We start from the raw sequence: 22194 nt of genomic DNA on the forward strand, positions 1-22194 counted from the left end.
TAATCCATTGAAATCAAAGACCCAGATGAACAAAATCAAGGAACAATTAAGCCAAAAATTCAGATAATATCTCCAGAATAGGATCGGCGGCACTTGGGTTCTATCTGCCACCTCTGGAATCCGTTCGAAATCTTCTTGATGCTGATCAGAGGTGGGAATGGAGAAAGAGGGAGAGAAAGGAGTTCGCAATCTGCAGAGTAGATAGCAAGATGGGTTGGAGAAAAGCGAGCGTGCTTTCGTTTTAGGCGTGAACGGTGAACCCGACTAAATAATACCAAGGTTTTGCTTGGAATAAACAAGTAGGCCTATAGGGTATTAAATAGGTGGGGCTAGACTAATAATCCGATGCTTATTTAGTACAAGACTCAAAACACCTGTTTCTTATTATATAGTACTATTTGGTGTCTTATAGGGTGTACCAAATGAGGGTCCAATATATCCATCTATGAGATGAGAAACAAATTCTAGAGGGAAAGAAGAAAAAAGTGGGGAAAGCAGAAATGACTAGGCCTTACATTAATATGTTGCAGGTTCCAAGTAGAACTGTATACAATTCACTTGTTATGTATTTTTCCGCACATTACCAAGGTTTTAAAAGATTATAGGTGCTAATTGGGCGGTTGGCTGGGGCCTAGCAACCTAGGCAGATTTTTAATTTTATATAACATATAAATATAAATATCTACTTATACTTAAAAAAATTACATAATTGTAATGTGATATATAAATTGCAAAGTAAACTGACATATATATTATAAAATAATAACATATTGAAAACATAGGGAACAAACATATAATGACTATTCATCCAAGTATTTAACAAGTATCTTACAAGTATTGAAAAAATAAAATGTAAAATGAAAATTATCTATTTTTTGCATAAGCGAGAGTCATGATCTAGACATGTGCTTAGGCAAGTCTAGACAAGTGTCTAGGCGAGTTAGGCACTCGTCTAGACTCGTCTAAACACCCGCCTAGATCGTGACTCTTACTTAGAGATCAAGTTCATGGACGATTTATGTTACAACTTGTGGTAGAGTCATCGAGCTCATGGTAGGATTGGGATTAGTAGTGTTTAGGGTAGTAGTTGTAGCTATAACATCAGTTAGGGTGGAATTGGTGATGGAAATTTCACCATTGGAGAGGGGAGGGGGGGTGGGCGGCACATTCTCCATGGGAGGGGGTTCATAAATTTTGTACTTTGCTATTTCTATATGCAATTCCGTCGTTCAAAACACACAAACACGATTAAAAAACGAACCACCAGAATAAAAGAAAAAGGTTTAGAATGTTTCCAAAGCTTACCTATGTTGGCATCGGCTAGAGGTCACTGGAGATGATGAACAATGGCCATGGTAGCCACGACGCAGTGAGACATAAAGGGAGTTGGGTGTTTTCCCCATGTTTCTGGTTTCTAGTTACAAGGGTGGTAACTGTTGTCGAGATTGTTGCCTGGTGGTGTAGTTCGTCGGAGGAGATGGCGAATGGTGATGGTGTTGTGGGTTTGACAGAAAGGATAGAGAGTTTGAGGGAAATGAGAGAGTCTGAGAGAGGGAGGAGGGAGGGTCCACAGATGGTGATGGTGCTCGTCGAAGTGACAAGGCTAGTGGTGGGTGATGCGGTGCTGTCATTGTTGGTTGTGCAAGCTCGGAGTAAGAGTTGCAGAGATGAGGGAGGAGAGATAAGGGAGAGGGTTCTAGAGAGTCCTCGAGAGTTTAGGGAGGAAAATGACAAGAGAAAGGAGGGGAAGTGGGGTGTGTGCCCCACGCCCACAAAACCCACCAAAAAAATTAATAATAATAATAAAAAAAAAATCTAACCTTGATATCTTGAATACTGAATTGACTACTTTGCCACTTGACTTCGTAATTCCGTAAAATGTTCATCGTAACTTTGAATTCGATTCCACTTGCTCCTACACGTTCATAACGACGAGTACTACGAGGATACGCCAAGAAAATGAATCTTACGTGACACGGCGGTCAATAGAAAGAAAATCCCCATTCACGACGAAGGATTCAGCTTCTGTTTGTGGAATCCAACGGCAGACGACGATGTTTGTTGTTTTTGCTCGAGGTTAATTGGACGGTCGGATCTGCTTCACCGTTAAACACTACTACACCGGATCCAGGATGTTTATTTTGTCAATATGACTTTTATATTTGGGAGGAGGATTCTCTCCCTTCCTAATCTCTCTCCCCTTCAATCCTTTTCTATTTGAACAGTTACGGTTTAATCATGTCAACATCTTATATTAATTTTTTTTATAAAGACAATAAGACGAAAAACAATATGTGAGAGGAGGGGAGGAAAGGGTATGTGAATAGCAGGGGAGAGAATCCTACTTCTTTCTTTTCTGTCAAAGTTGCAGATCTCATTGTTATTTGTTTAGTTTGTATTTAATAGATATAATTGTATTATTATCGATGTCTTATTTGTTATTTGTGTACAGAGTATACAATTCCTTGTTGGCTATGGATGTCTTATTATCGATTTAGGTTCGGTTTGTATTTAATACATATAATTGTATTGGTAGATCTGGAGTACTTTCTCTGCATGCTTAGGGTAAATTGTTTGCTTATTCTGGGAGCAGCTATTCCGAGATTGATTGATAGGGTGAATATTGAATCTGTCGACATTAAAGGGACTTGGTTAGTATGGCAAAAGTTTTGTTACTTTATTTTCACGGAACTAAGAGACTAATTTTATTTTTGTATCAAAGATTCATTCATGATCACATATTTATGTGCGCAGGGTCTTTGATTGGTGGTGACCCAGAGCAACAATTTGCAATGTGTTGTGAATGTTTGCAAATGTGCTTCAACGTTGACGTCAATGAATTTCTAAACTCGTGATTACATTGACTAGCCTAATGCCTAGGCATAATGCGAAAGAGTGTAGCCTTAACCACACGTGTGCATAATGTTGTTTTTACTAATCGAAGCAACTGCTGACATTGTTGTAAACTTTGCTTCTTCCTTTATTCTTTCAACGTTGAGGATTATTTCGTTGTTTTTATACAATCGAAAGTTGGTCATGAAACATGAGTGATACGTTTCTATACAAGTTTCGGTGGGGCACCCCATAGAAAACAATTTTCTGTTCTGTAGCAATGTGGTTGAAAGCTACCAGATTTTCTGTTTATGTTGAGCAAAGCTATGATCAACATCTGCTATATCCATAGAAAACAAATCATCCCTCGTGTCCTTATTTGTTATGCTACTTTTTTAACAGTTTCATAGAAAACAAATTGATCGCTTTCACTGTTGAAAGCAACTAAACTCTTTTACCAAATCAAAATCTCTTTTTCAAGCTTTAATATTTCACTTTAGTTTTTTGTTTTTGCCTTTTTGAATGGGTAGTATTGTAATTTTGGAGACATGCTACATGAATGCATTTATACATTGTTGTACTAACAAAATACAAATTTTTAGTTTCAGATCGAAATGAGTATATTTCCAATCCAAAGTTTGGGTCCATTTGAAGCTACCAAAAAATTTAGAGTTTGTGTTAGCAAAATGTGGAGACAAAAAGTTTTCAAATCTGATATTCAGTTTTCTCATTTGCTCTGCATATTGCTTGATGCATTGGTAAGAAAAATATCTACTTACACTATACAAATGTAAAGATTAGTTAACTAATTTTTTAGTTTAATGGCTGTTTGGATGCATAAAAATCTTTTTTGTTCAAATGTCCTTTTGAATGGATAATCAAATCGATATAGATTTTGTTTTTATCCTTTCTTTATCAGTTTATCTTACTTATTTGAGCTAAACACAAATCCCAATATTGCATAGTTAAGTCCTAAAATTAGAACACAATTTCTTTACATGAAACTGAAGTTTTCTCTAATTGAGAACTTTCTATTTGTTCAAATTGTGTTACAAATTTTGTGTTTTTTTTCTTTTTTCTTTTAACCGGTGGACTTAAAAGAGATCAAGTATGCAGGGGATTGGTAGGATCAACATATAAGAGGTAGAGGTCAACTCTTTCTCTCATGTTAACTTCTACTGTGATCTTTTTGTTATTAAATTTTGGTGGAAACATTGTTTAGTATAAACCTTATCACAATACAATATAAAGATGGATTAGAAATAGAGAGGTGTTAATTTGATTTTCTGTTTACTTTAGCGATTCTGGATAATGATCATGAATGTTAGTGATATTGCATCTCTGTTTTTTTCTTTCTTTTATACCATGATTATGGATTTTGTTTATTTCAAGCAAGTTATTGTGATAGCTGAATGATTCATATTGCAGAACATGCTTAAAAAATTATAGCTTTAACTGATCACTCATCTTTAATCTCTCTCCCTCCCTCTCACTATTGCAGTAACTCCCATTGTATTCTGTTTGCTTTTGTTGTTGCTAGGGATGGCAACGGGGGCAGATTGGGTTCGGATGTGCCATTTCCATAACCGAACTTGTTTGTTTTTCCCGTACTTGAAACTGTAAAAAATCCGAACGGGTATTCCCCGTAACCTGTAGCGGATTCCCCATCGGGTAACGGTTTTTCCATTAGAAAAGTTAACCTTCCACAAGTAAATATTCCTCGACGTGCCTTCGCTGTTCGCTACGAGTGGATTGATTGGTTCTTCTGGGAAGCCCTTGACATCAACTTGCGGCTGCACATCAAAAATTCCAAAATTCAATAAAAATGCAAGCTTTATCAGTTGAGGCAGTTCATCTAACAGGTTGTGTGCATAAGAAAGGAGGTGATCTTACCTTGTACCAGGACCAATACTGGACAGAGTCAGAGGAGGCAGAAGGATCGCAGAGTTGAGAGGAGGCAAGGAACCGTTCGCCGACGCAGATGAAGCCAAGGTTGAAGGCTTGAAGCAATATCTGCTGCTACTAATTTGTAAGAGAAAACAATTAGGTTTTTCTTCCCAAAATTGAAGTATTGAACCATCTTTTCTGACCTTGGGAGTTCTTCCAAATTCCATGATTGATTGATAGCATTAAAATATTTCGAATAAAGATTGAGACCTTTGAAGTTTGCAGTCTGCGCTACACAATCTGCACGCTCAAGAGGTATATTTTCTGGAAGAACTCAAAGGCTTTGAAGTGTGCACTGCACGCTAAACACCTTTGTAGTCTCTCATAGAGTATTAAAGTTGCTGGAGAAAAAAAATAACAGTAATGCTATTCTTATTATATTTTTATACTATGTTTATATACTATTTTATGTAACATATGATGTGAACAGTCACTTCATTTAATTAAAAAAAATTGGAATTAAATAATGATTGTAGCATACGAGAAGTCTTATCTTTCCTTCCATGTTCAATTTCTTCTACCGTTTCTTTTTCCACTCAAATTCTTTCACGCTATTTTTTCAGGTTAGTTAAATCAACCATAATCTAAAATAAAAAGGGACTGATACTTTTACGTTGTTGAGTGTTGGTAGACTGGTTGATGGGTTTCTTGCAGAAATTGCACATGACCCAAATCTTAACCTCAGCAGTTTCGTGGAGTTGTCACAATCAATTCCCGAGTCAGCAAGGCCAATTCACGATGGGCTGTACAAAGCCATCGACATCCACCTGAAGGTATGCGTTTAAGCCATGTCCGCTAGGTTTATTTATTCTTTTAATTTTACTCCGTCATGCTTTTCGCTTCTCACTAGAGTTGCCTTGTCATGTTTCTGTTGAATTCTCACTCAGTTCCGATTTTGATCACAATATTCTTTGAATTTTCTCCTCTGTCCTATGTTCCACTTATTTCAACTTCCAATTTCTCCACATTAAATGTTCATGGTTTAAGGGCATTGTTCTAACATTATATTATTTTATTTATTTTAACAAAATTGCAGGCAGTTCTTCCAATATAAGAGGAAGAAAATGTGTGATCGTCTGCAAAGCACTTACCAAAGACAGAAATATAATATGGAAGTATATCTTTTGTATGTTTACATTTTAAATTTTCCAGATTGGGTATATGATTAAATGTATTCCAGCAGCTTCTATCATGCAAATATGATTGATAAACTTTTATCCCATTAATTTTCTCTGCAATCCATGACATGTTTTTGGTTTTCTAGCTACTGAGTATGGAACGCCAAATAACCCACTTAATCAAGTAGCTCCACATATTTCGAGAGTTTTTTTTTTTTTTTTTTAAATTTATTTTTGTTTAGTTGTATATTTCGATTTTGCTTCCCCTTAAGGCAAACATGAGATTGTCGACTCTCGCTAAATAACTGTCTTTCGATTTGTTTTTATTTTGTGTGTTCCTTGTATAAACAGCTACATATCAACATCAACAACATCAATGGTGTGTTGCCAATTCAATTTGCAAGGAAGCTTTTGAAAATGCTCGAGGAGAAGGAGAGGTCAGAAATTTCGTTTGGATTTTATACTTTGGAAAATGTTATATTCCTGTGCATATTTGATTTTTATGAGGTCCAATAGGTTGTGTATTAGTTGTGTGGGTTGATATAGGGGTGTTGGGTTGTTTGAGTTGATCCTAGCTGATTTTGATATTATTGATTTGTCAGTGTATTAGGTTGATTGAATTTGATTTTGAAGCTTGGGAAGAGAATTGGTTCTCAAGGTTTGATTTTCATGTGTTTGGTTTTTGGTTTAGTCAATTCTTCGCTGAAAAGTTGTATTCCGTTGAGCTACGATTTTTTGTACGTTGGCTTTATCGATTTAATCTTTGGTATGTGAACATCTTTCTAACCATTTCAATGTAAATATTATTAATCTTCTATCACAATGAGCAATTTTTTATATCATTCAAACATAATCTTTTTTACAATTTTTTATCTTGCAGCAACGTCGGATAACATTTTCTAGTTATCTATTCTAAAGTTGAGAGGAGGGATTTGACTGTAGCTTAGCTACAGTTAAATGATTGGCTCTCGGATTTGCTTTATTTAAATCAACACCATCGTATCCCTGGCTGGGTTGGAAGGTAATTATCAAAAGTTAGGAGAGTAATTTTGCCCGTAGGGTTTGGGATGGATTGGGTGGCTTAGCGCATAGAGAGGGAGATGGAGAGCGAAACGGTGTTGTCATTCGGTGAGGGTTTCGGGGATGGGAGGCCATGCCGCCTCTGATATAGAGATAGAGAGAGAGGGTGAGGGAGACAGAGCGACAGAGAGAGAGGGAGACTGAGGAGTAGGGATCACTGCTACTGACGACTCGGTCACTGTCTCAGATCTCCTCCTCAACGCCAACGCCCACCGAGTCCAGTGTCTCGCTCTCCAAGCCCAAAGAAGGCAGCTTCGCCGACATGATCGATAAAGCTTTGGAGAACGAGTTCAAAGAGAATGATTAGAACGAAGGTTAGTAGTGGATCCGATGTTCTTCCTCTTTCTATGCATTTTGGTTCAAATTAGGGTTTTAGGTCGAAACCCGAAACGAAGAGAAGAAAATATGAAGGATCTTTAGATTTTGTGTTTGGCTGAGAGGAAAAGATTACAAATTTGTTAAGAAAAGTTCGTTATGGTAAAATTTCATTCTTAAAAATCCATCAGATCATGCTTAAATTGTTAAATGCACACACTCTCTTCTTTCTCTCTCGCAGTGGAACTCTCTCCTCCCCATACTCAACCCTCTACTTCTTCTCTGATTCGTGGTTGGGTGCAGCGGCAGCACAGAGCTTTCGCCGGAGGAAGAAAGGATTTTGATACGAGACATTGCTTTGGCTGCTGAAGCCAATTTCAAAGAGGGCGATGTCGTCTACTTGCTCACCCGAAGGTTCCAACTTTTTTGCATTCTTTTGGGTTTGTTTATTTATTTATGAAATTTGATGACTAATTTTAAATAATGAGAAATTAGTTCTTCGCTGTGAAATGTTCATTTTTCAGTGTTTCTGTTAAAACAATGAAATCTTAATCTTCTATCAAATGGGTTGTAATTTCATATGTTTTAATGTAAACAGTTCACTGATTTTAGTTGTGGTGTGTTGGTCAGAATTGCAGGATTATTAAGGTTTTATTTTCTGATTTGGATTTTGAAATTGAGTAATTTTCTGCTCTGTGTCTTTTGAGTAGGCGTGGGATTTAGTTCATTGCCAGGGGTTGTAATGGGTGGATCGAACTTTTCAAATTTCAATTCCCCCTAAATCTTTTCATTCCAACCACATATTTGAGGATATGGTTTTAATTGTTTGTTTGAACTTTGAGCTTTTGACCATACCTGTTATTTGGATGCTAGGAAAATTTACATGCTATTTGAATACTAGGAAAATTCATGTAACTCAGACAAGATTGTTTTCATAATTTTCTGAGAAATGTGGAATTTTGTTTCAGATGGTATTGACTATTTTTCAAAATCCTATAATCTGATCAAAGTTCTGAATTTCTATTAAGACCAATATTAGTTGTGAGATTAAGAAATTTCGTAAATCGTTTTTGGTTCAAGAAATTCCAATATTCTTTGTTGGTCCTTGAGATTTTCATTAGTATTGAGTATAGTGGTTTTTGGGGCAGGTTTGCATGGAAGATGAGAAGACGATCTCTGTATCCTTTGAAACACGTATTTTGGAAAGCTTGATGATTCGCCTATGTTTCATGAACAGGTTTGTTCTTTTCTAAATGTTTATATTTAGTCTATTTACACTCAAGTGTTAAGTCATGCTAATACAGATGTGTGCAGGTTATCTGTTTTCACCATAATTTTCATATAATTTATGAAGAATGTATAGGAACGACAATGATTGAGTGGATTATGTGAGTCTCACCATATAAACAGTGGATTCCACCTGATTGTTCCCCCTCTTAAAACAAAGTTTGGGTGGATTAACTAAGATATATGTAGTTAATCTTTTTGTTTGTCTATGAGTCATGGTTTTGAACTTTTGATGGTTGGTGACTAATAATGTAACATATAATTAATGGGACAGGCAGTGGCACATATTTGGGCAGGGCTTGGAGAGCCGGACCCCAGATGGTGTATGCCTACACCAGCATGACTAAGGTGGTTAACCCTGCCGGCTGGAGCGACGATAACCACGCCGAACGTGACAAGTAAGCAGATTATGTCGATTAAAACATTATTAAGCGTTTTCATATGATTAGTTTTGAGAGTTAATAATAAAATTTGAAATTGCAGAAATGTGGCCTACAAAGAGTACAAGTGCATGGGTCCAGGTTCATGTACATAAAATAAGAGAAATTTGAGCAAAGAACTGACTGACAAATAAGTTAAGCCTTTCACTAGCCTTGGATGTATTCAGGGTATGGTTGCTACCTCCTCCATATCCAAGTATGTCTATATGTATATAGACTAGGTACATGAAGATGTTTCATTTAGAAAATCGTGCAAGTCATCAAGAGAAAATCGTGCTTCTCTTTTGGAGGAACTTCCACTTTCACTGGGTCCTGCTTCATTACTGTATTGTTCACATGTTCGCATAATCATGTCTTATTGTACAGTTTTTTATTCCTCAAAATCACAATTGGTAATATCCTCACACAAAGAAATGCTTCTGTTGGAATATTGTTTCATCGTTCGGTTGAGCTCTTCTTCTGTATCTTGTTCATACACTGGAAGGACTCCGCACTTCTTCACCTTCGAGCATGTCTTGCTTCCGACAGGATCTGTTGTTTCGAAACGAAACCGAATATGATCCCAACATTTCTCCTCCCTACTATTGGTCTGACGTTGGAAAAGGAATTTACGAGATAGAAATACCAACCAAAGGTGATCTGACGCTACCTCGTTAATCCGAACTCCAAAGCCACACAAACTATGACTGGCTTGAAAGGTGTTTGAACCAAAACTCAGACAACATGAAATTTCTTGCCAATCATGTCCTGAAAGCCATTTTAGTCCATGATTGGGAGCTGAAATATTTTGAGCAGGTGCAAATAAAGCGCATAAAGCAAACCCCACCACCTTGCTATTGCATGAGTGCGAAGGTAGCTTCTCAATCACCGAATCTCCCATGCTTTGGTTATCGAACCACTCAGGAATTTCACTTCCAGGAATTACCATACTGGAATATTCCTCAATATGAGGGGTTTCCGGCAACTGATACTCCTGCACAAAGGAACAACGTAAATAAATGTACACAACTAAGGAGACGATGGAGGATAGGAGAAAGAGAAATACCTGAATGAATCTCTTTAGCATTAAATACATTATGGCATTGCAACCTTGATTTCCAGCCAAACTGAAGCAATTGACAGATCGCAACGAAAAACTCCTTAAACTGCAAGCAAGGGGTAAATATGGGAGCATTTTCAAGGAAGTACAATTCTCCGTGTTTATACATAAATGGCTGCTTAATGGAATGGCAGGCAGTTGTTGAAGCCCTTTGCAATTTCGCAAACTAAAGTACCCCAGCTTAAAAAGCCCACTGATGCTTGTAGGAAGGCTAATAAAATGGTTTCCGCTAAGATTTAGAATTCCTAACGAGGACAAGAAACCAATATCATCGGGAATTGCTCCTTCACAAAGATTGCAGTTCTCCAGATTTAAATCCCTCAGCTTAGAAAGCCCACCGATGCTTGCAGGAAGGCTAACCATATGGTTTCCGCTAAGATTTAGTGTTTCTAAAGAGGACAAGAAACCAATATCATCAGGAATTGCTCCTTCACAAAGATTGCAGTCCTCCAGATTTAATTCCTTCAGAAAGCATAAATCTTTCAACGAAGCTAAGACCACACTCGCAGGGTGAGAAATCTTTGCTGGAAATTCGCTAAAAGTGAAGAAGGAACGCCATGATCTAGCTGGTGGTGCATTGCATCCAAGAAACTTTGATGGTACCAAATTTTTCACTGAAACCAGGGAGGATTCCGTCTCTCTCAAAGCAATTCCACTCAAATCAATCTCCTCCAAACTCCTACGTATAACTGAGGAAGGTATTTCCTGAACGCCAGTTCCGCTTAAAGAAAGCTTAGAGAAATTTTTCATTTCTCCAACAAATTCTGGAATCTTTTTCAGTTTTGAGCAGCCAGAAATATCAAATACTTCAAGAAATTCCATTTCTACCTTGTTTGGGAGACTCTTCATACTTTTACAGTCTTTAAGATTTAAAAGTCTAAGCCTCTTGAGAAACGCAATGGATGAATGAATCTTAACTAAATTTGTACAACCTTCAAGAACCAGCTTCTCGAGATTTTGAATACCTGTGAAATCTGGGGTCCTTGTCAAGTTGTGGGAGTAACTAAGATCGATAGACTTCAACTTGCCCAAGCGCTGTACAAAATAGAAATGTTACAACAGTTCATGTTCAGAAACTACAATTATTGTAATTGACAAAGTAAAAATCAATTGTCCAATCATCTACCTTTATTCCATCCCAAAGGTGATCAATTTTGCTATGCTGCAGACTAAGTATTGTAAGTTCATCCGGTTGAAAAGTTGGTGGTAGACATTTGGAGGGATACCAGCTCCATTTGAGAACTCTTAAAGCATTCGGAAGATACTTGGGGCCCTTAGAAAGGCTCACATTATGAATGTCGAGCAACCTCAGCTTACACATCTTAGTGAATGCTTCAGGATTCCAGTGTGCCCCTTCAAATTTACTCAAGCGTAAGACTATGGCTTCAATTGCCTCTGATCCCTGATAAATAAGATTAAAGGAATAGTTAATTTCGTAATCAAGTCTCTTATCATGTTAAATAATATTATAGTGTCCTATCCAAGCTTTGGTATTTTCATGTTCACACAACTTCTTACCGTATTCTTTGCGAGCACGTGCAGGATATCATTATGAAGCCACAACCGACTACGACCACCTGGCTCCTCATAAGACTCTTGTCGAACAATCTCCCATGCCATTTCTTGAATCAAATCATGCATAGACACAGACTCGTATGAAATATACTCGTATGAAATATACAAGAGAGATTTCTCAATAAGAACATCGATCACAATGCGAGCGCCAACAAAGCCACCGTTTTCTAGTCCTTCAATTACTCGCTCCTTTTCACAAGACTTATGGAAACATGCAATGTCAAGGAAGATTCTCTTCTCAAACTCATCTAGTCCATCATAACTTATTTTCAATGTTTCAAAAATTTTCCCATCAGGAGCTTGCTTCAGTTTATCTAGTGCACTCTTCCATTCAGCTCGACCTCTTTTGTACAAAGAAGACCCTAAAGTTTTAAGAGCTAATGGAAGACCACTTGCATAACTGATGAAACATTTAGACAATTTTAAAAAATCTTCTTCCAACTCATCATCTTTAAAGGCTTTCCAACTAAAGAGAAAAAGAGCTTCGTCTGGGGTTAATGGCTTAACCTCATATGCCTTCTCTATACCATGTTCGACTAACAAACGTTCATTTCTAGTTGTAATGACAATTCTACTCCCAAAACCAAACCACTCTTTTTGTTTGACCAACTTTTCCAGTTGGTCTGATTGATCCACATCATCGAGTATGAGAAGAACCTTTTTAAATAAACACCTACTTATCCTAGTGATTCCACTATAAGCATTCCAAACTTGTATGTCATTGTCCCCTAAGATATCATAAAGAAGCTGCTTTTGTAGATGAACTATACCATCCTTAGAGCACACCTCTCTAACATTAGCAAGAAAGCTGCTACGTTCAAAATCATGAGAAATTCTATCGTAAACTAATCTAGCTAGGGTTGTCTTACCCACTCCACCCATCCCCCATATCCCTATAAAGCGAACATCATTTGCATCTGTATCTAAAAGCAAATCTATTTCCTTCAGTTTAGAATCGATTCCGACAAACCTCTCTGAGGAATCTAACATTGAAAACGTAGGATGCACTTCCTGCCATAGTGTATTGACGATTCGTTGGATAAGCTCTGTATCATACCTACAAGAAGAACAAACAACGTAAATAAAAAATCATCACATCCTAAAATAAAGTGCATGGTAACGTTGAAACTCAATAGTAAAAAATTGTTCTTCAGCTATAAACGTCAGTTGTTGCCTCATGCTTACCTACAATCCTTTGAATTCCACCCAGCGAGATTAGCCACCCTTTCTAACGACTTTCTCCACTCATTTACCTCCTCCATGTGTTCTTGATAATTTACTTCATGCTCTGCAAAGGCTTCGCCAAAACTCCCTCGTTGATGGCGTACATCAGAAGGTTCCACGCCATAAAAAATGGGAAAAATTCTCTTTTTCTCTTCCTTGCAACGAACAATATGAGTAAGTTCTCGCAAACACCAACTTGAAGAAGCAAAGTTTGTCGAAAGAACTATGATTGCAGACCTTGATTGCTCAATTGCCTTCAGGAGCTCTGGATTGATATCTGTCCCTCGTTCAAGTTCTGGTTCGTCCCTGAAAGTCTTGATTCCTCGCGCCTCCAACTGTTTGTATAAATGATCTGTAAAACCCCGGCGGGTGTCTTCACCTCTGAAACTCAGAAACACATGGTATTTCCATGGAAAAACTGCAGGAGCAGAAGCCCGGGCCATTTGGCTGCTCAACGCAAATCTGAAGTGTTCCAAGCAATCAGCTCTAAGCACAGAAGTGACACTTCGACACGCCGACGATACGCCCCTGACACGGGTTGGACAAGGTCAAGACACCTGTCAATGGGTTGGATACACCTCCAGCACGGGTTGAATTATTTTGAGGAAGTTTTTGATATCTTGAAATCTTTGGGGCAATTTGGAAATATAAAAACTGAAGCCTAAAACTTCAGTCTCTAATCTATTCTGCGCCTCCCTCCTCTTCTCCCACACTTTCGAAGCGGTGGATGATCTCAAATGGTTGGCTGGTGGAGCGAGGAAGGAAAGGAAGAGAGGTCGAGGTGAGAGCAGCAGAGAGAGAAAGCAATGTGAAGGATAGAGAACAAAGAGGATCTGATGGAGATAAGGGAAGAGGCGAGAGTGGTGATGGAGTTGGTGGGAAGGGTATCATATATAATAAAATAAAAAAAGTAGAAGAGAAGACGACGAAAGTACTTGGAATGTCATCTTTCAGAGTGATGGAGTTGGTGGGAAAGGAATCATATATAATTTCCAAGAAAGACTTGAGGATGTTTCGTTCTGGCATTCTTTGATTTGTTTAATTGAAGGACTGATGACACGGTGCGTTTGTTTAATTTTGTGTTAGTGTCCCTTACTATTGACAACTTCTTTTTCGTTTTTTCTTTAAATGAAGAAACACCAAACCAATCAAGGTAGAGAGAGGCTAGTTTGTGGGTATATTGCATTAACTCTTAGGTTGGTTGAAATTATAATCTTATACAACATTTTTAAAACAATTTGAAAATCATAGCAATTGGCCTTTAACTTGAACCGGTTCATCAACTAAAAATTCATGATCATTGGTCTCTTAACACATCAAAAAGTTAATTATGGTCTTTTTTTGTCAACTTCGGGATTCCGTTAAGATGAGTCATGTTGGAAGAACTATTGATACAATTGGGTAAAAATTAAGGGATCATTTCTCCAATTGAATTAAAATTGATGGACGATTAATTTCTACAATTTTTCTCATTATTTTTTCATATGCTCCCTTAATTCAACCTCTAAAACTCAGAAACACATGGTATTCCCATGGAAAAATTGCAGGAAGCCATTTGGCTGCTCAACGCAAATCGACAGTGGTGCGAACAATCAGCTCTAAGCACAGAAGACTAGAAGTTATTTGCCAAATATTTCAAACTCCAAACTGATTACTATTGAATAACTAAAATGATGAAAGGAAAAGATGTTTCGATGTTAATTGATGAAAAGAACATGATAAGTGGAAAAGAAGACGACGAAAGTGGTTGGAGCGTCACCTTTGAAAGTGATGGAGTTGGTGGAAAAGGCATCATATATAATTTCCAGGAAAGACTGACGATGTTGCGTTCTACCATTCTTTGTTTTGTTTAATTGAATAGTTTGATTTTAACAGTTTTTTTTTAAATAATCTAACGTGTTTCTTCAAATGAATTTCCCTCTATCATACCACCTGGGAACTACTTTGTCTCTTCCTATCTATTTGGTTTACACTACTGCAGTCGTCAGTTGCCACCAAATTGTTTCTTTCTATATTGTAAGAGCATGTTCAAGGAAATAAGGTATAAATTAAGACAAAATTTGACATTGACAACCTTAGCTAACATTAATTTGTATATCCATTTATTCTTAGATTTAGAAGTGGTACTTAAATTTTCACTCAAATTTGGTACTTAAATTTTCACTCAAATTTAGATTAAGTCCCTAAACAAAAGTTCGTTAATTGAACAATGTGGTTGCTGTCGGTGGAGGTTTTCTGGAATCCTCGAGGATCCTTCCTCTCTCGATACGTTGTGATTGGCTCATATAATGCTGTGCTGGCAACAATTGAACAATGTGGTTGCTGTTGGTGGAGAGGTCACCTTTCGGTGGGATGCATTGAAAGGTGCAGACCATATAGAGTGTGACAAAAGAAAAGCAAAAGTAGAACAGCAGAGAGAGAAAGCAATGTGAAGGATAGAGAACAAAGAGGATCTGATGGAGATAAGGGAGGGGCGAGAGTGGTGATGGAGTTGGTGGGAAGGGTATCATATATAATAAAATAAAAAAAGTAGAACAGAAGACGACGAAAGTACTTGGAGTGTAATCTTTCAAAGTGATGGAGTTGGTGGGAAAGGTATCATATGTAATTTCCAAGAAAGACTTGAGGATGCTTCGTTCTGGCATTCTTTGATTTGTTTAATTGAATGATTGATGACACGGTGCGTTTGTTTAATTTCGTGTTAGTGTCCTTTACTATTGACAACTTCTATTCGTTTTTCTTTAAATGAAGAAACACGAAACCAATCAAGGTAGAGAGATGCTAGCTTCGTGTAAGAGGCAAGGAAATTTCAAATTGGTTTAAGGTGATTTAGGTGAGAAACTGAAATAAGAGAGAAATATGTTTTTGTTGACATTTGTTAATCAGATTGGACTTGATTCAACGCATCAAAGCACATGCTTGCCACTTTTTTTTTCTTCTTTAATTTATGGGCCCCTCACCACTCTTCTTCTTTCTTTTCTGTCAAAGTTGCAGATCTCACTGTTTATCACCCTCGTCTAGCATACACCCATTCATCCTTTGAATGTAAAGCTCAAATCTCTCCGAGCCTCTCTCCACCACAGACATCACACCCCGTCCACCAACATTTATTTATTATTTTAAATTATGTTTTGTTTTGTTTCAAAATTTTTGTAATTAGTTAAATACGATTTTAAAAGTCTTCTTTTAAAAAGATAAATATATTATTAACATTTTTATTAAATGGTTGGTGGAGCAATCAGACACAATGAAAATATCAGTACTCTTCTTTTTTCTTCTTTAGTTTATGGGTATATTGCATTACCTCTCAGGTTGGCTGAAATTACAATCTTATACAACATTTTTAAAACAATGAGAAAATCATAGCAATAGACCTTTAACTTGAACCGGTCCATCAACTAAAAATTCATGATCATTGGTTCATTAACACATCAAAAAGTTAATTATGGTCTTTTTTTGTCAACTTCGGGATTCCGTTAAGATGAGTCATGCTGGAAGAACTATTGATACAATTGGGTAATTTATTAAAGGACCATTTCTCCAATTTAATTAAAATTGAGGGACGATTAATTTCTACAATTTTTCTCATTATTTTTTCATATTCTCCCTTAATTCAACCTCTGAAACTCAGAAACACATGGTATTCCCATGGAAAAATTGCAGGAAGCCATTTGGCTGCTCAACGCAAATCGGCAGTGGTTCGAGCAATCAGCTCTAAGCATAGAAGACTGGAAGTTATTTGCCAAATATTTCAAACTCCAAACTGATGGATTACTATTGAATAACTAAAATGATGAAAGGAAAAGATGACTGGATGTTAATTGATGAAAAGAATATGATAAGTGGAAAAGAAGACGACGAAAGTAGTTGGAGGTCATCTTTGAAAGTGATGGAGTTGGTGGAAAGGGCATCATATATAATTTCCAGGAAAGACTGACGATGTTACGTTCTACCATTCTTTGCTTTGTTTAATTGAATAGTTTGATTTTAATAGTTTTTTTTTTAGATAATCTAACGCGTTTCTTCAAATGAATTTCCCTCTATCATGCCACTTGGGAACTACTTTGTCTCTTCCTATCTATTCAGTTTACACTACCGCAGCAGTCAGTTGCCACCAAATTGTTTCTTTCTATATTGTAAGAGCATGTTCAAGGAAATGAGGTATAAATTAAGACAAAATTTGACATTGACAACCTTAGCTGACATTAATTTGTATATCCATTTATTCTTAGATTTAGAAATGGTACTTAAATTTTCACTCAAATTTAGATTAAGTCCCTAAACAAAAAGTTCGTTAATTGAGGTCTTAGAATTTAGCAAATGTGCACTATTGGACTTTCCGTGAGATTTTCGTCAATTGTACATAAAATAACATAGAATGCACAATTAGTCCCTAAACTTTGACCCTAATTTAGATTTGGTCCTCAATAAACATTTAGAATTGATACGTGAGATCTACTTGTATGCCATATCATCAGCTTAACAAAAGAAATTTACAAAAATTATTGGAGAAACCAATAGTGCACACTTTGTTAAATTTATTGAACTGACGACAGTACCTCACAAACTAGAACCAAACCTTCATTGTTATATTATGAGTTTGCATTATTATTTTTTATATATGTAATATTGATTATATTTTAATTGCCATATCTTGTTTTATTTTTTAAGATATGTTGTGTCGCTGTATTATCCGGTTGTGAAAATTCTGGAGATTTTCTAATAACATCAGTTCATCATATATCGTGTGGTCAGAAATTATTGTAATTTTTTTATTTAAAATTGAATATAAATAGTACTTGATAAAAACTGATCACACGATGAATGGATGTAATTGAAGGTTTTCCCTGGAATCTTCACACAGTTGATCCATCCTCTCTAGATACGTTGTGATTGGCTCATATAATGTTGAGCTGGCAACAATTGAACAGTGTTGTTGCTGTTGGTGGAGAGGTCACCTTGTTGGGACGCATTGAAAGATGCAGACCATGTGGAGTGTTACAAAAGAAAAGCAGGAGTAGGCTTGTGTTTTTTTTTTTACATTGGGAGCATTTGGCTAGAGAAGCTAGTGGATGAAAGGTGATTGATGCCTTTGGCATTTTTTTAATGCAAGGAAATGCTTGTATTGGGGTATGCTAGTCGATTGAGAGGGCAGGCATCAGGGAAGCATCGAAAGTACTTGGAGTGTCATCTTTCAAGGTGGGAAAGGAATCATATATAATTTCCAGGAAAGACTTGAGGATGTTTTGTTCTCGCATTCTTTGCTTTGTTTAATTGAATGACTGATGATACGGTGAGTTTGTTTAATTTTGTGTTAGTGTCCTTTACTATTGACAACTTTTTTTTCGTTTTTCTTTAAACGAAGAAATACCGAACCAATCAAGGTAGAGAGAAGCTGGCTTCGTGTAAGAGGCGAGGAAATTTCAAAGTGGTTTAAGGTGTTTTAGTTGAGAAATTGAAATAAGAGAGAAAGATGTTTTTGTTGACACTTGTTAATCAGATTGGACTTTGATTCAACGCATCAAAGCACATGCATGCCAATTCTTTTTTCTTCTTTAATTTATGGGCCCCTCACCACTCTTCTTCTTTCTTTTCTGTCAAAGTCGTAGATCTCATTGTTTATCACCTTCGTCTAGCACACACCTATTCCTTCTGTGATTGTAGCTCAAATCTTTCCTAGCCTCTCTCCACCACAGATATCACAACCTACCCACCAATATTTATTTATTATTTTAAATTAAGTTTTGTAGATAATCATAGACCTCATAGTAAGTAGATCAAGATAAAATTAGTTTTAGGATTTCAAACATTCTTCTCTATTATTCTTCTCCCTTTGGAGGTGGTAATGTATATACAATCATATCTCTTGTAGTAATAATTAATGACTCCTAATCAAATTAGGAAATACAATAATAATGGATCAGTTCTTCTTGTCCATTATTTCCTCTAAGAAATTAATTACTGAGTTATTGACAACTTCTTTTTCGTTTTTCTTTAAACGAAAAAACTCCAAACCAATCAACATACAAAAGGAGGTAGAGAGAGGCTAGCTTTGTGTAAGAGACGAGGAAATTTCTAGTTGGTTTAGGTGTGTAAGGTGAAAGTGAAATGGGAGAGAAAGAGGCTATTTTTTTTATTTTGTTGGGCTTGGACAAGATTCAACACATTAAAGCACAGCTGCCAATTGTTTTTTCTTCTTTAATTTATGTGTGGTTTAGGCGGATTAGGTGAACAGAAAGAGGTGAGAAATAGGGTTTTTTCAACTTTTGTCAGTCACTTTGGACAGATCAACGCATAAAAAGCACATGCTACCAATTATTTTTTCTTCTTTAGCTTATGGGTTATTGCATTACCCCTCACTTTTGCTTGTAATTACAATCTCATATATCTTCAAAACATTGATAAAATTGTAGCAATGAACTTTCAACTTTAACCCAATTAAAATAAAAGTTTATCAACTAAAAATTTATGATCATCGGTCCCTTAATTTATTAAAACGTGAGTTATAATCTTTTTTATCAATTTTGTTAGAATTCCGTCAAGAAGAATTATACTGACAAAACTATTGATACAATTGAATAACAGTTGAATGATCATTTCTATAACTTTACGGGTTTATGAATCCGAAAGATGTTTTTCTTAGAAATTGCTATTTTAATTATTTTATATGATTTTTGTATATTATTTAAATGTTTTCTAATTAGATATTTTAAATATTTTATATTATTTTATTTTGTGGCCCGTGGGGCCCACACCCCACTTCCCTTCCTTCCCCGTGTCAATTCTCTTCCTAATCTCTCGGGAACTCTCTGGAACACTCTCCCTCGTCTCTCTCCCTCCTCCCTCTGCAACAACAAGAACGACCCGAGGCACCACCTTGCCTCGCCCCTCCGGCGAGCTTCACCGCCACTAACAACCATCACTTTCTACCCTGCACCTCCCCGTTCCCCTCGTCCCGCTCTCTCTCCTCTTTGCTCGAGGCACAGCTGCAGCAATGGCAGCCACCATCGCCATACATCCCGGCGAGATTTCACGGTGCTCCGACCTGGGTAAGCCTCGGGATGCTTAAGGTTCTTTCATTTTCGTCATGGTGGTTTAATTATAACCTAGAGTTTGCGATTTAAACGTCGGATTTGCACAGGAACAGAGAAAGCAAGAAACTCAGTTTTCCGGCGAGGGTCCGACGGCTTTTGAGCCGTTTAAAGGCCACTTCCCGGCCACGGCAGGGCCAAATATTGGTATATTTCTAATCCTCTCGTCCGTAACTTCAATTTGGTATATAATATGTCTAGGTTTTGTTAGGTTTTGGGGTTGATCGGAGCTCGGGGAGCTCCAGCGTTCTTCTTCGTGGAGTCCTTTTAACTAAATTTACAACGGACCCGTTAGTGATAGAATGGTGAAATTCACTTACCTTGCGATCCTTGACATCTGCCTAACAATGTGAATGGCACACGGACTACAAATAATGGAAAGCTTTCCAAATTGAAATTCATGCCCCTTTCAATGAGTGCCTAGGAACTAATGGCATTGAACAAGACATGGAGATAAGCATATTAATTTTCAATTCCTTGAATCAATGTTGTATGACCAGGATGGATGGAAGGTTTGGCATCTCGATTGAACTTTATGGGCATGTTTGATACGCATGATCGATTTGGCTCGGACTAATTGTAGGGAATGGTTTGAATTGGTTTGGCTTGGACTGATTGTAGGGAACGGTTTGAATTGGTTTGGCTCGGACTAATTGTAGGGAATTGTTTGATACGCAAGTTCGATTTTGATAGCAGATGAAAGCCAGACGTTGAAGCTTCGATTTTGACAACAGATGAAAGCCAGACGTTGAAGCTAAAAGCGAGATTCATCATTGTTGTGAGGTTTCCTTTCCTTGTGTCTCAAGTAGACCTGGCATTTTGGACCCAACCCGTTAATATTAGTATTTGGGTAGATGCTTAACGGGTCGGGTCGTTAACGGGTCAACCTGTTAAATAATGGGTCACTTTGGATCACTTTGGGTCAACCTGTTAGCACCCTTATAAATTATATTGGAATGCTCCCTCGAGCCGCTTTGGGTCTTCCGCTCCCTCCACCATCTCTCCCAAGAAATCTCCTCCCTCAAGCCGCTCCAGTTCCTCCTGCGCCGCACCTCTCACTCCGTGTTCCGCAGGTCAACCCTCCTCTCCATCCTCCTTAGTGCAGAAATTAGGAGAGACATAAGCCACCTCCTGCAAGTGTTTAGGTTCATGGTAACAAACTCTTTCTTCAAAGATTGTCCTGACAAACCTTTGAAATTTCCTACTGTAGCAATTAAAGAAAGCGCGGGTGAGGAAGAGGTGGCTGAAAAGTTCTCCTCACTTGCAGAGAAAGATGCTTTAAAGGGAAGTGATAAATCCATGGTTGGAAGAGAAACATGCTTTGAAATTTCTCACTTGCAGAGAGGAGCTTGAGAGTCTCCAGGAAGAGTTCTAGAACCAGACGAAGGAGAAATCCAAGTCGCAGCTCCTTGTCGTCAGCACCCTTTTATACATCATTGCAGTTAATGTGTAATTGTATAGGAATGCAAAAAAAAAAAAAAAAAAAAAAAAAAAAAATTGAAACTGGTGTTAACTGGTGATCTATTAGATTAACGGGTTGAGTTTGGATGACCCGTTAGCTTAACGGGTCGGGTTTGGATGATCTGTTAGCTTAACAGGTCGGATTGAACCCAACCCAAACCTGATAAACCCAACCCGTTTACAGGTCTAGTGTCAAGTTAGGGGTTTGGATTGGTTCTATTGAGGCCCGTCATTTTGATCCTCATCCGTTTGGTTCAAGCTGAGATTGGTGTTACATGTGCAGAACAGTTTATAATAGCATTATCTCCTGCAACCCTTCGCAACTGCAAGATAATTCACAATCAAAGATATCCGAGTATGCAACAAATTCAAATCAATCACATTTGGGGATCCCATCATTTGGTCGGTTCGAATTGTAACGAGGGCTTCTTCCCCCATTGTGAAAGCACTAACTTTATCTGTCAAATCGAAACAACGAAAATTGTGCTCATTTCGGGTAGCTTCGGTTTCGGGTCGAAAATTAGTTGATTTGATACAAGCGGTACCAAGTGAACCATGCAATGAGTATGTGCTTCAACAAGGAAACCTTGGACACCCAATTCATTGCCTAACTGATAATCCAAAACAATCTAACGTTAATTACTGGCCAGAGGCGAGCTACTAGAGAAATATCGTCTTCTGATTTTTTCGGTGTTGTTTTCACCCTTTACATCTCCATAAACCTC

The 22194-nt window shown here is 37.3% G+C and overlaps 1 protein-coding gene and 3 long non-coding RNA genes across 6 annotated transcripts; 3 read left to right on the forward strand and 1 right to left on the reverse strand.

Moving 5' to 3' along the window:
* The first annotated feature begins 6866 nt into the window (after positions 1-6866).
* On the forward strand, positions 6867-9473 carry LOC125479944. The gene is made up of 5 exons (XR_007260372.1): positions 6867-7291; positions 7534-7706; positions 8441-8529; positions 8854-8977; positions 9063-9473. It is a non-coding gene; the product is annotated as an uncharacterized LOC125479944 (long non-coding RNA).
* LOC103958000 (disease resistance protein RUN1) lies at positions 9038-13661 on the reverse strand. Of its 2 annotated transcripts, XM_048590063.1 has the most exons (6): positions 12879-13661; positions 11637-12750; positions 11245-11520; positions 10547-11153; positions 10065-10402; positions 9038-9992 (listed from the first exon to the last, which is right to left on the reverse strand). In XM_048590063.1, exons 1-6 carry the CDS (start codon positions 13358-13360, stop codon positions 9390-9392), a joined length of 3420 nt encoding a protein of 1139 aa, XP_048446020.1. In that variant the 5' UTR covers positions 13361-13661; the 3' UTR covers positions 9038-9389. The 2 variants fall into 2 exon arrangements, with proteins under 2 accessions (XP_048446020.1, XP_009368497.2); XM_009370222.3 differs by having other exon boundaries at positions 10065-11153.
* A 180-nt stretch (positions 13662-13841) lies between these two features.
* Positions 13842-15438, forward strand: LOC125479968. The gene is made up of 2 exons (XR_007260390.1): positions 13842-13978; positions 14465-15438. It is a non-coding gene; the product is annotated as an uncharacterized LOC125479968 (long non-coding RNA).
* A 3779-nt stretch (positions 15439-19217) lies between these two features.
* Positions 19218-21817, forward strand: LOC125479951. 2 transcript variants are annotated; one of them, XR_007260379.1, is made up of 3 exons: positions 19581-19966; positions 20059-20155; positions 20509-21817. It is a non-coding gene; the product is annotated as an uncharacterized LOC125479951 (long non-coding RNA). The 2 variants fall into 2 exon arrangements; XR_007260378.1 differs by having other exon boundaries at positions 19218-19966; positions 20059-21817.
* The last annotated feature ends 377 nt before the right edge of the window (positions 21818-22194 follow it).

The sequence above is a fragment of a genome, unplaced genomic scaffold (assembly GCF_019419815.1).
Source record: "Pyrus x bretschneideri cultivar Hongxiangsu unplaced genomic scaffold, Pyrus_bretschneideri_v1 Contig1, whole genome shotgun sequence".
NCBI lineage: Eukaryota > Viridiplantae > Streptophyta > Magnoliopsida > Rosales > Rosaceae > Pyrus > Pyrus x bretschneideri.